The 13025-nt window shown below is 37.2% G+C and overlaps 1 protein-coding gene across 1 annotated transcript in view; it reads right to left on the reverse strand.

The window, feature by feature from the left end:
• The window catches only part of unm_sa41569 (un-named sa41569), a 64811-nt gene extending 57954 nt beyond the window's left edge, over positions 1-6857 (reverse strand). The window contains exons 1-3 of the mRNA XM_088910347.1: positions 6444-6857; positions 1739-1804; positions 78-208 (exon numbers count right to left, since the gene is read on the reverse strand). Coding sequence (XP_088766473.1) covers positions 78-208; positions 1739-1804; positions 6444-6545 — 299 coding nt within the window. The 5' untranslated portion in view covers positions 6546-6857. The remainder of the gene's footprint in view (positions 1-77; positions 209-1738; positions 1805-6443) is intronic.
• Between the last annotated feature and the right edge of the window lie 6168 nt (positions 6858-13025).

A 13025-nucleotide genomic window follows, 5' to 3' on the forward strand; every position in this document is an offset into this window, starting at 1 on the left:
TGTTTAACACTGTCAATTTCAATACCACATTTTGACAAGACTCAGAACATAAGGAATTAATGAAGGACTAAGCTTACCTGATAACAATACATTGGTTTTTGGGTCCAGTTGCCAGCCTTCCTAGCATGGACTGGTAAGATCTGTCAGCGATGGCAAAAATATGGGGAGGCAAAGAGCTTTTTTCATGGTTTTTATATTTTTCCGATACCTGGGTACACAAAAAAACAGTACTTACTGCACAGCAAATGAATCACATTCATAATGTTATCAACAGTTTTGAAATATCTAATCATCATTCAATGGAAAAATCCAAGGAATGGGTTGTTCAAAGGCAATCAACTCTTCAACACCAACTCTTCACTAATCTGGGCAACTATTTTTCCCAATACCTGTACACGTTAAATCCACAATTCAATCCAGTCACTAAGCGGGAACACATAGTCACTAAGAGAAATCTGGTTTAAAGGTAGTGGTGTGCTGGTGGATATTATTTAATCTAGATCTCAAGATGGAATCTAACGAAAATTTCAACCATCAAAAAAATCAAAGCAGCCATTAAAAAATAAAAATAATTTGTTTCATGCTAGATTTCATTGGTGTTGAACAAAGATGCCTCATACAAACCAAAAATATAATTTTACATTTGACTGATGATTTTTTTTTCATGGGTTCCTCATTGACACTGAACTTAAACAATAATTTTGAGGCATACAATGAACAGTGACTTATTATATGAGTTTTCTTTAATACTACATATAATAGTATCCTAAATTATAAAGTAAAAGTAAATTTACGCTCATCTTCTTTTCAAAATAATAAACTCCAAAAAAATGTTTCTTATATCTATTACTGAAAGCTTTTTATCTCAACTTGGTCAGAATATTATACTGATTCACAACCATAGGTGTGACAGAGAATTGCTTAATTACTTAATCACCTCAAACACATATTAAACCTTTGAATTACCTAGATAAAGCCAGTTAAACTGGAAGCATTAAATACTACTCCCAGGAATCAGCTTTGTCTTTAGGCACATAGGAGGGGTGTTCAGAAAGTTTTGCATTCTGATCCTTACTCAATGACTGTTGTATATAACCCAGGTTGTCTTGTGCCTTCCTGAGTAAATTAATTATGGACTTTTAAATCAAGTGGCATTCTGAATCAAGCAATTTGACCTCAAATTTTGGTGAAGGAAGACCACTCTATAAAGCAAATCCAAGACTATATGGTTGCTGTATAAGGGGAAACATTACTCCACAGTGACTTGATGGCTGAAGGAGTTTCAACACGGCAGAGACTCAAATCCAAGCCTGGAGGCCCCTGCATTTGGTCAGCCCAGAAAGACTCTCTACTGGGGAAAGCATGATTTCATCTGATCAGCAAACCAAGCGTGCACAACTTGCAAAACAGGATGGCATTTGTGGACCCATTATTATTTTTACATATTAACACTGTCTTCCAACATGTTCATACATCTGAAGTCCACAATTACAAAATGTTGGTTCCTTGAAGGTACCAATTCTCGAGAGGGTAAACAAGCAACACAGCTCCATTATTCAGGAATTGCTAGGTTGATTGACAAAACGTCACAACAAAGAGTGATAACACCAAGGAATAAAGCTCCAAAACGGTTTTGCCATCCTTGTGCTGCAAGATATTTTAAACACTTGCTTGTTGCCAAAAAAAGAATGGAAAATTAAGAGACTAATTCCTTGGTTTCTCTTAGGAAAATACTTACCGCTTTTTCATAGAGTGGAAGATATTTAAATGGATTTATGGCTACCAAGATATCCCCAATGTATGTCTGCAAAACAGAAGGAGACAAACATGTTTTGTAACACTTAATATTGGGGGTGTTGATGCCATTATAAACATTTAATCAATCGAATACATAATAAAGTGGCATAGATGTACCACAGTGGCATAAATGTAATAATAAGCAACCTCTGCTGTAGATTAACTGCATGTTAGTGGCAAAACCAATTCCAACCAGAGCCTGAACCATACCCTCACCCTGGAGTTATTTTCAGAAGGTAGCTTTTCCATTTATAAATGTATTACCAGTTGACTCACTATTTTTCATTTTTAAAGGGCAATGCTGCAATCCCTAAACTAAAATGTGGTCAATTGTTTGCAACTTTGAAAAATACAGACGTCACATACAAAGCATGCATATTTGTTTCTATGTCACTATTACCACACTATGCCTAGGTAATACAGTAGTTTTTGCTAGGAAACCGTAATCAAGAACAATATAAAATGTTTCTTACAGTTTATTCACAACATCAGTTCCCTCGTTTTAATCAGTTTTACAGGAAGTAAGTTTTGCAACACTTTCTGAGGCAAAAGCTCAGAAAGAACAGGCAGTCTTCAGGCAGTGCTACATTGCACAACTTCATAAACAGTATGTGGCATGAATTTTGAATGTGAGGACAAGAGCTATATGTCCATATTAAGTATGTATTCAAGCAACTTTTAAACCTTTAAAGACAGAAATTTATTGTGACATTTCATTTACATCTTAGACAATGTGGGGAAACAATAAAAAAGGCTAAAAGATTAGAATAGGTTTCAAAGTGTACAATTTCAATCAAGGCATGTTAGAAATCAGTAAGACCTCATTTAGAATACGTGTGCGATTTTTAGCATTAAGATACAAAAAAAAAAGATATTGCTCCTCTGAGGTCAATCCATAGAAGATGCATTCCAGGTCTTAAGAGAATGTCCTACACTGACAGGTAGAAGGAACCAAGCCTCCAAAATTCTCAAAGACATCGACAAGTCAACCCAGCGAATTTCGTTCAGATTTAACAGTGAAACACTTAACAGAGCTGAAAGGTGATATCTATGTGGAACCTCAGTTAGAAGAGGAAGCACTTCTTTACACCAAAGGCTGTGGGAGTAAGGGACAAGCTACCTAATCTGTTAAGGCTGAAACCTTTCAAGAACGTGGCTTCTTTCAAGAACCAACTAGATGAGATTCTTGGATAACGGAAAATACAAAAGGCGTTTCAGAAGTTTAAAGTAGTTCATTCAGCAGTCATATGCTAAAAATAAGTTCTTAAGCAGTGCAGTCTGAAGGAAGAAAAGGTTAGCTTTTTACAACAAATCTATGTAGAAGATAACTTCAGCAAATGCTGTGGACAGACCTCTTTGGCTCAAATGGGAGAACAATGGCACAAAGAAAGAAGAAAAAGTGTTTTAAGGGGGATTTTGTAAAGAAAATATAAGAACTCCGATATGTGCTTTTGCTTCCATTGCTGCAAGAACTTCTTATGGAAGATTAGTGTTAAAAGAAAGGCAGCACGATAATAGAAGTGTACAGCAGATTTCTATATGAGAATCTGGAGAAGTCAGTAAGAAATTTAAATGGTAAAAATAAAACAAAAGACAAATGGAACTCTTAGGTTTGGCTTCTGCCTGAAACATTTTCTTATTTTTCTTAACATTAAAGTCGTTTTTTTTTTGTTTTTAAAAAAATATAGGCCCAATCAGAGAAGTTGGCCTACATTGCAGCATCTAACCAGGGCTGAATGCTGACTTAGTTGTGTTGATTGTGTATCATTTGTGTTACACCCTCCAGAGCCTTGGAAATAAACGAAAACATTGAATAACACCAAAACGATGAGGCTTAACTGAGGGTTGTGTGTGTGTAGCGGAGCTAGTTTGGATACGGTGACGTCATCGCCCTCCCTGCGTGTAGCAGTGACCTCAGCTGCCTGGGCTGAGGGAGGTCTTCTTTAGCTCATGCGATACGTTGCGTTACGCTGGAGACCAGGGTTCACGCCCCAGGTGTTGCGGGACGAAACGGGTGGAGTGGAGCGGTGGAGGGCACGAGCCCGCGCGGAACCGAAAAGGTCACATGTGCACATTGATATGTTTTCCATAACCTGTGCAGGGACTTAATTTGGTCCATTATGACTGACAGAGGTATGAATTATAAAGAAGTTCCAGTGCTCAGAGACTATACAGTCACTTTAGAACAGTATTTCACAACTGCAGCTCAAGAGTGCTGTAGTGTGAGCAGATTCACACTTCAGTCAACTCTCGACCAATGAATTGGTACATTTGTCATCTTAATGGAACTAATTTAATACCTTTTTCAATTTCTGAGGTGCCCGAGCTATAAATAGACCAGAACGACCTGATATATTACAGCCCTCAAGGCCTGGAGTTGTGCACTTTTGTTCTAGAAACATCAGTTCTACCATCAGGAGCTGAGTGACATACAGTAATCTGGTGTTTCCCCAGCAACATTTATGCCACTATACAAACCCAGCTGAAGGGACATATAGTGTGGATTATGCAATATGAAAATTTGCACAAATGAGGACATTAAAAATAGAGCTAATAGGAACACATTTGGATCTCCTATTTGTATATAAATTAACCGCTGTCATATGTGCTGTGCAACTTTAGATGTTCACCACATTTGTGAAAGACCCTTATTCCCCACGTGACTTACAACAACCATCACATAACTTGTTTTTCTATAACACACAGTGGATCCTACATACTGTAGGCCAGACTGCAAACAAGGAAACCACATTATTCCACTTTTATTTTTAAATTGACAACTGTTGTTTCATTAATTACTCTATGGCTGACTTATGTTTTCCAGACTTTTGTCCACATATCTTAAACTACTAGAATGCTGCTTATGTTCAACAAAAAAAATCAGGTATTAGATATTTGAGGCCGTAATACAGCTCTTTCCATTGGCTGACAGTCTTCCTAGACACCCTCAAGACCACTTAATACATCACATTAAAAACCAAACATTTAGACTAAGTTGTCGTCTGATAAGATGTGAAATTGTATTTAGACAATGCCATCTTGCTACCACCTTTTGAATAAGCAGACACTGATAGATGTAAAGAAATAAAATTATGCTTAATATAATGATTTTCTATGTAATCAATAAGATTGTTAGAATATATCTTAAAAATTCTTAAATGGATGTAGCTGCCATGCAGTTGGGAGTCTAGAAACACATCCAGTATCTGTTTTGAATTAATTGCTTTGAGATGCCTTTCTTCTTCCTGTGTTTTTGAAAAATGTGAACTCTTCCTATAGGCTTTTCCAGGGCATGCTGGAACACTTCCATAAAACTATTTCAGTCTTGAGCACATAGTTGTTAAGTACAGGCATGCAGACAGAATATTTGCCTTTTAAAATTACAGATCAAAACTGTCGTAAATTAATTTACAGAATTATAACACACTTCCTTTCGTGCCACTGTGCTAATACGACAAAAAAAATATCATTTTTGAAAATTATTCCAAAGTTATCATCCTACTATTCTTGGTCTTTAGTGTTTCAAACTGTTAAAAAAAATGTAACTGCCAAAACTTACGACTGTTCAATGAAATAGTCATAGTGCAGTGTTTACTGAATCCTACTCGTGCTTGTGAGAAAATAATAGAATGAGAAAAACGTATTGTAAACACTCAATATTGAACTAACAAGGCTACTTAAACCCCGTAGTTTACACACATTTTGAAAGTAACATTAATTGCACTTTATACAGGCACATGGCACGTCTGACAAATTACAAGTTACATCCGCAGCTGACGGTCAAAAGTCAAGCAACTTGTTAAAACAATTTTAATTATTTTCTGCATTCTCCTGCACCTTAAGCAAAACTTCATGCAATTGCCACTTGAAGAGAAATGTGAACTTCAGTAGCTCTTTAACCTCCTGAAGTCCACCTGAAAATAGTGGACGGCTACAGAAGTCTGTTCGAATCAAAGGAACGAATCCTTGACCACAAAAGCCCCTACGCATTTCATATACAGTACCTTACTTATTTTTGTTGTGCAAATACAGTATAATACACCTACAGTATATATTTTTTAAACTACTCCACATGGGAAAGATTCATAAAGCGCCCATTGTCTTCCGCTCTACTATATTGTACTTTGCAAAGGAATACGGTCAGTGAATGGACAATGAGATTTTCAGGACTCTAACATCACAACCAAAAGAGAATCTGATGGAAGGACAACCCTATCCCAAAAAAACTCTAGTCTTCCGAAGGTCAAACAAGCCAAGCAGCAACACACAGACTCCATAAAGTCGTTAAGCAACAGGGTATCTTTCGCCCTCCGATTTGATAGGAATACGAAATTTAATAGAATAATATAATAAAATGTAATAGAATTCAAAGACATTAGTTGACATTACACTCATCCATGCCTTTGCTATTCTATTACTTGTACCCAGTATTGCCATCATTACTTTGACATTTTCTGTTGAATAAACTCGTCTATTACCATTATAAAAGCCTATATCACAACTGTCAGTCAATGAAGTTTCAGAAATGTTTTTTTTCCCCGCTTCGTTGGTAACTAATATACATACAGTGCTGCACAATATTCCCGTCCAATTACTATCTCCAGTGAAATGAAAGCTCAAAATGGTATTTTAGAAAATGTACTTACATATATGTGATTTTGCTGAAATCGATTACTTAGAGATTCCAACAAGCTTTTCTCATCCAGATCAGATAGAGTTGCCAAATCCTCTTGAGAGTCTGCTGGCATTTTCTTTCAGTGACACGTTGTAATGATAAAAAATGACTGCTAAGTTTCTCTCCTTCTCAGTACTCTTTAAAGCGGCGTTGTGAGATTCTGTGCTTCCTGCCCCCCTAACTAACTAAACAAAAATGTTTAAATTCTTTTTCCATCTACAGCTTCTGAAAAACGCACACCGTTTCCTCCTGTGGGCATGTCACATCCCGTTTTCATAACAAACCACAGTAAATATAATACATAAATTAAGCTAGTTTTACAATAAAACGTTAAATACTATTCGCCTTGTGCTTTGATTGCGCCGAGTTCAGTTTAAAGTGCTGTGCAACTCCTCCCCCTCTCTCTCTCAGCAAAAACCTCAGTTAAGGTGGGTCCCAATAAATGGATTAAATACGCTCAGCTGGTTATACCGCTGTCAAAGACGTTCATGTATAAATGATGCATAACTTCCCTGCTTGGTGTTCTGGTTTCCTCGTTTAACAATGTTTTTTGGGAGAAGCACTAAGAGGGCATAAAGCTTTGACCATATTGTTAAACAGAAGCCTGTGTAGCGTCAATTTTAACTACCCTGTGAGCTGCGCTTGTCCATTGTTCCCCGCACGAAACTGTTCAGAAGTATGGAGTGAAGCAGGAGACTTTCATGTTTTGGAACACCAGTATATTTTGTCCACCGTTTAAAGCTGGTCATAACGGGGGCAAACACGGACTTCTGCCTTATTCAACAGTTAAATATAAGTGCATGTTTAAATTAAGAAAATATCATTTTCAAGTGCTTCGTTTTTTTAAAGATTAGGTTCTCAAAACATCTGTGAAGGAGGGTAACCTGCACAATTTTGGAAAAGCGACTGCAGACGGAACTTTAATATTAACGTGGCTGGGGATGTTTAAATATGGTTCCTAAGTCGCCGACATGGTCTGAAAGTTCTTAGCACACAAATACATGACAATGGAGATCATATTACAATGAGGAAAAAAAACATACACTACTAAATCACTAAGGAATTTTACACGTTGCATTTCTTAATAGTAATAATAAGTAGGGAGAGGAGTGTATGTGTGTGTTACATGCATGTTTTGAGAGTTTGTACGGTAGTTGCCTTGTACGGTCTGTTAAAATATTAACGCTGCAGTAAGAAAATTCTGCTGCAGGGGGCGAAGGTTACCTAGAGAATGATACGGGGCCTCTCTCTTGACACTCGCCCCCTACAGTATAACTTACTACATTAAAACTCTTAAAACGGTGTTTAACATCTCAGTGAACTTCCCTTTTTCTTTACAATTAATCATTTGTAGCTCACCAAAACAATTAAAGCTTGTATTGATGATCTGTTTAATTTTAACCTGCTAGGATAGTCGACAAAAATTGTATTGTATGTTACATATTGGTTTTATTTTTATTACCCATGAGTAGCATACAGAATTCCATTCCCATCTTATGATCTTTTTATAACTTTTTCATTTGTAACTTTCATAAGCTGCCTTCTTAAAAAGAAAAAAAAAGTGCACCTTCAAAGAGATGTAGAAAACATTCATTTAACCCCTAAAACTGAAATAAAAGACAGGAGATCAGAAGTTGTCAGATCTTGCGGCCCTGGTCTATTCATCTTGCGTTGGAATCACTGGCAAATAATTATTAACCATGAATTTTTTTTCATAATCCAATTAATAGACAATAATGAGAAATTTAGATTGATAATGATATGCTGCTAACAAAATGACTACTTATAGAGTAGCTGTGTTACTACTTTGTAGCCTTTTCCTAACAGGACTCCAGAGCTAAATGAAGTTGCTGCTGTAATTAACTAGTTGACCTGTAGGTGGCACTGTTTCCTCTGGATCGGTTCGAACCCATTATTTAGTATGGTAACTGCAGACACTCTACTTTAAGTGCTGTCCCCCTTCGGATAAGAAATTTATTGTTTGGGACTTCAGTATCTCATAGTATTGTTCATAAGAAAAGTTGTTTTAACTCCACTGTCCAAGGTAAATTCTACTTTGGGCTTGCTCACTGTTCCCTACCTAAACTTCCTCATTAATTAAACTGGTGAAATTAAAACTTCTCCACTTGATCTATTGATCTGCTGTGGGCTGTGTGTCACCCAGGTAGGTACTGCAGTTCAGCGGTTGGTGAAGTGGTTCCCCACCTAAATGTTAAAGTGTTGTTGAATGGCATGGAAAGCATTGTATGACTATTACGAATTATGATCATCGTTGTCTTGTGATGATAAAAGTGTAGCACAGTGGGGCAGTGGTCAGCATTGCTGCCTCATAGTACTAGGGCCCTGGGTTCAATTATGTACCTAGTGCTCTATCTGCACGGACTTTGTAAGTTCTCTCCGTGCTCGTCTGGGTTTCCTCCAGGTGCTTCGATTTCTTCCCACAGTACAAAGACACTCTGTAGGTTAACTGGCTTCTGAGAAAATCGATGTGAGTGTGTACATGTTTGATTTTGTGTGTGTTCCCTGCAATGGACTGGTGTCCCATCCAGGGTGTATCCTGCCTTGTGCCCCTTGCTTGCCTGGATAGGCTTCAGCTCTTGAAGGATGAATCATTGTCTTGAACACTTTTGAACATATATAAAAACATTTTTCCTGAGTAATAAAGTACATCCTTTTAGATTATTCTTTTCAAACACACTTATCAGTATGTTACAATCCATGATTTGATCATTAAATCTATATTTTGCATTTAATATCTTATTGCTCTAATTAAAGCCTAAACAGGGAGCCTGGGAACAGTGGGTCGAATCAGGCATTTGCTTAGTTACAGGTGAGTTTACAGGTACTGTAGGTGAACACCAATGATGAAAGGGGATTTTGCGGTTTACCCTAGATAATCAGTTTCTTGATTTGAAGGCTCAATACACAGAAACATGGCACAAAAAGACAGGACGAGAAAGGGAGGATAGAAGGCAACAGAAGAGTAAAGAAGGAATCAGAAGACAGAAAGAAAGAAGAAACACTACCATCATCCTCTTGCTCAAATCTTGTGCCAGCTGAGAGGACCATTTTCTGATCGGTCTTGGAAATCTTCTGGCTATGTTATCTGTACGATATTATAAAGAGATTGCGATCCTACAGTTTTTAATTTAAGAAATTCAGGTTTCTTTAGTGGAGAATAAAGAGGATAAAGATATTCTCTCCTACTTGGTGATGCATCTTTAAAATAGGGAGATAGATTCACATTCACTGTTTGCGTCCAGGTTGTGGGCAGTTACAGTTAGTCTTGGATTGAATTTTTGAAAGATATACTGTATCTTTCAGGTTAAAAGGCTAGCCTATTGTGTAGACCTGTAAAACATAGGCCTTGGAGACACTTTGGTTTGTATATAGTGTAACTGGTATATGTGTTTTTGTTTAGTGTTGTGTAGTTGTGTTGTTTCAGCAACACAATATTTGATTTGGTTTATTACTCTATCTCTGCAGCTGTGACAGAGATTAAAGAACTCAGCTGCCTCAAATTATACCAACTGCTTGGATTTCATATTTATTTATTTTAATTATTTCCCTTTCCTGGTTGCAACAAATATTTATGCTTTGAGACAACATTTTAGTTCCTGTAGGAATTTTTGATGAGGTTTAAATTCTGATAACTGTACGGGCCACATTTTGCTACCGCTAAGAAATTATGACAAAGTAGCATAAAGTGGCATTACACCAGCTTTGAATCTGCCAGCTTCTGAGATTAGACATTTCCTGTGAAGTAAGGAACATTTGTTTAAATTTTCTACTTCTATAAGAAGATACACAATCTATACCATGCAGTCAACACATTTTTTCCAGCTTCCTATTGTAATTATTTTTTCTGAAAGTTTATATCCCATATATCTAATTCAAACTATTAGCATGAATGTGTTTTTAATAGTGTAGCTGTTGTTCCAGAAACTCACAGAAAATGAAATGTTTCTGATATATGTAAGAATTTTTTACATACACTTAAAAAAAATAAAAGTGTTAAAACAGAGAAGTGTAATCAATCTTTTTAGTTATTCTTTGTATCATTATTAAAATCCTTAAAATATTCAGAGCTACTGACACTGGTCTGTCTATTGAAAGCATGTGATCTTGTGTGACTGATAGTGGCTGAGCCCTCTTTGTGCATTGAGCTCTCTTAAGTTTAAAAACATTTAAGCCTCATTTAAGTTTAATGAGGGTGTAATTCCACCATAGGAAGTGTCACAATTTTACAAATAAAACATACTATATATGCTAACAAAAATGTTTAATTAAACTAGTACAGATAATACAGAGTATATTATGCAGTGGTACATTATCAGAGGAAAATGTACGAAATATCAGTCCTGTACAGTGTTAACTCTGAAGCAACATTATTGACCTGCTGTAATGCAACAGTGGTTGTTAAACTCAGCATGAATAAAAACAAAAGACATTTTGCAAACGAGAGGAGGACATTCAGGCCACTATTCTAGTTTGATCAATTGCCATGGTTACACTTCTGGAACTGGCATACACTTACATTTTGCATATGTTTTGCATGGTATGTGAAATTCTTGTAAGAATTGTCTTCTGTAAGAGAGAACCAAATGTATTTACCCTATTTTGTAAGCTTCACATTATGCACTTAGAGTCATATGGCAGAAGCAAATAACAACAGCCAAATCTAACAATGAAATAATGTAATACATTGTATCATTGGTATTACTAAAAAAAGCCAAAACTGACATTCTGTTTGTTTACAAATAGTAATATAATCGAAAAGAAAGATTTTCCTTTTCTATTACACAGAATACTGTAAATCTGTTTTGTGCCTTTGAAGGAACTGTCCTTATCAGTTCTGAGCATTCTATCCTTTAATGAAAGTAACTTCTATATAAAAGATCCATGGAAATTAATTAGCCAGCAGCCATATCACCCTGCAACTCACAACTAGTAACCCACTAAAGCTAAGCAGGTCTGAGCCTGGTGAGTACCTGGATGAAAGACCTGCTGGGAAAAACTAAGGTTCTTACTGGAAGAGATGTTAGTGGGGCCAGCAGGGGGCGCTCACCCTGCAGTCCATGTGGGTCCTAATGTCCCAGTATAGTGATTGGGACACTATACTATAAAAAGGCGCCATCCTTCGGATTAGATGTAAAACCAAGGTCTTGACTCTTTGTGGTCATTAAAAATCCCAGGGTTTCTCAAAAAGAGTAGGGGTGTAACCCAGGCGTCCTGGCCAAATTTTCCATTGGCCCTTACCAGTCATGGCCTCCTAATAATCCCCATCTATGAATTGGCTTCGTTACTCTGCTTTCCTCTCCACTAATAGCTAATGTATGGTGAGTGTTCTGGCGCACTATGGCTGCCGTCGCATCATCCAGGTGGGGCTGCACATTGGTGGTGGTGGTGGGGAGTCCCCATTACCTGTAAAGCGCTTTGAGTGGAGTGTCCAGAAAAGTGCTTTATAAGTGTAAGCAATTGTTATTATTGTAATTACTGTTGGTCCTGCCAGTTAAAGGTTTCTTATAGCCATTGTTAATTTGTGTGGTACTGTTTTTACTGTTCCTGAAGTTCCATATTCTGACAAATGAGTCTGTAAGTGATTGGATATTTCTGTCAGATTTTCACATACCAATACCTCTTCAAGAATTTGTTTTTCTGGTGTGGATGGGGTCCCGGGTGGTCATAACTCACTGACCAAAGTCAGTACCTAATTTTGCTGAAGTTTAAAGAATGCTGCTCTTCCTTCTCTTTTGTACCGTATAACTTGTTTTCTCTGTGTACACTTCCCAGACATGTTATTTTAGCTTTATTTGTACTCTTTAGCCTTGATTATTGTAAAAAGAAATTGCTTATTGTTCATAGAACCACTCTGCCTTTTTTGCTATTTATAGTATAGAAGAAATAATGGGGCAGTCAGCAGCCTATATCAAATTTTACTTGCCATCAATGTTTGCTGAAGTAGACCATGTAGCTCTGTTACTTTTATTAACGGAAAATATCACTTTTTACTGAGGGCTGAACAAGACCCAGGAGCACTGCTTCTCTAAAAAGGTGAAGTGACAACAGGAAAGGTGAATATGAAATTTCAGAGGTAATGTAAGAATAATGTATTGTAAAAGTGTATCGTGTGGTGTAAAATAATCGACACATGGCACGGCAAGTACTCTGCAGTGTGGCTGCGTCCTGTATCAGGAACTTCTTGAGTAGAAGCAAATAAGATAAGTATTGTATTTCCATAGACACTGGGCTATTTAGGGCCACTTTTACAGCGCAGAGGTAAGAGGAGGTTAGAGAATAGAACAGAGAATGGTGCAAGTGCAAAAACAAACTAAAAATGATAGGAAGGGTAGCTGAGTCTTCAAGACATACGAAGGACTTATTTGCAAAGAGTCCTTACAGTAGAGGTAAGCCAGCTGTCACGAACAGTTCTTTCCGGGCCCTATGCAGACAACACGATCCAGAATTGTGAGGAAACACTGGGGAAAAAGTCATGCAGGAGAGGGTATGGAGACAGGGGGCGTGTCCAAGGGGTGCAGGTGTCCAGGGAGAG

This window comes from Atractosteus spatula, chromosome 3 (genome assembly GCF_055471065.1).
Source record: "Atractosteus spatula isolate fAtrSpa1 chromosome 3, fAtrSpa1.hap1, whole genome shotgun sequence".
Classification (NCBI taxonomy): domain Eukaryota; kingdom Metazoa; phylum Chordata; class Actinopteri; order Semionotiformes; family Lepisosteidae; genus Atractosteus; species Atractosteus spatula.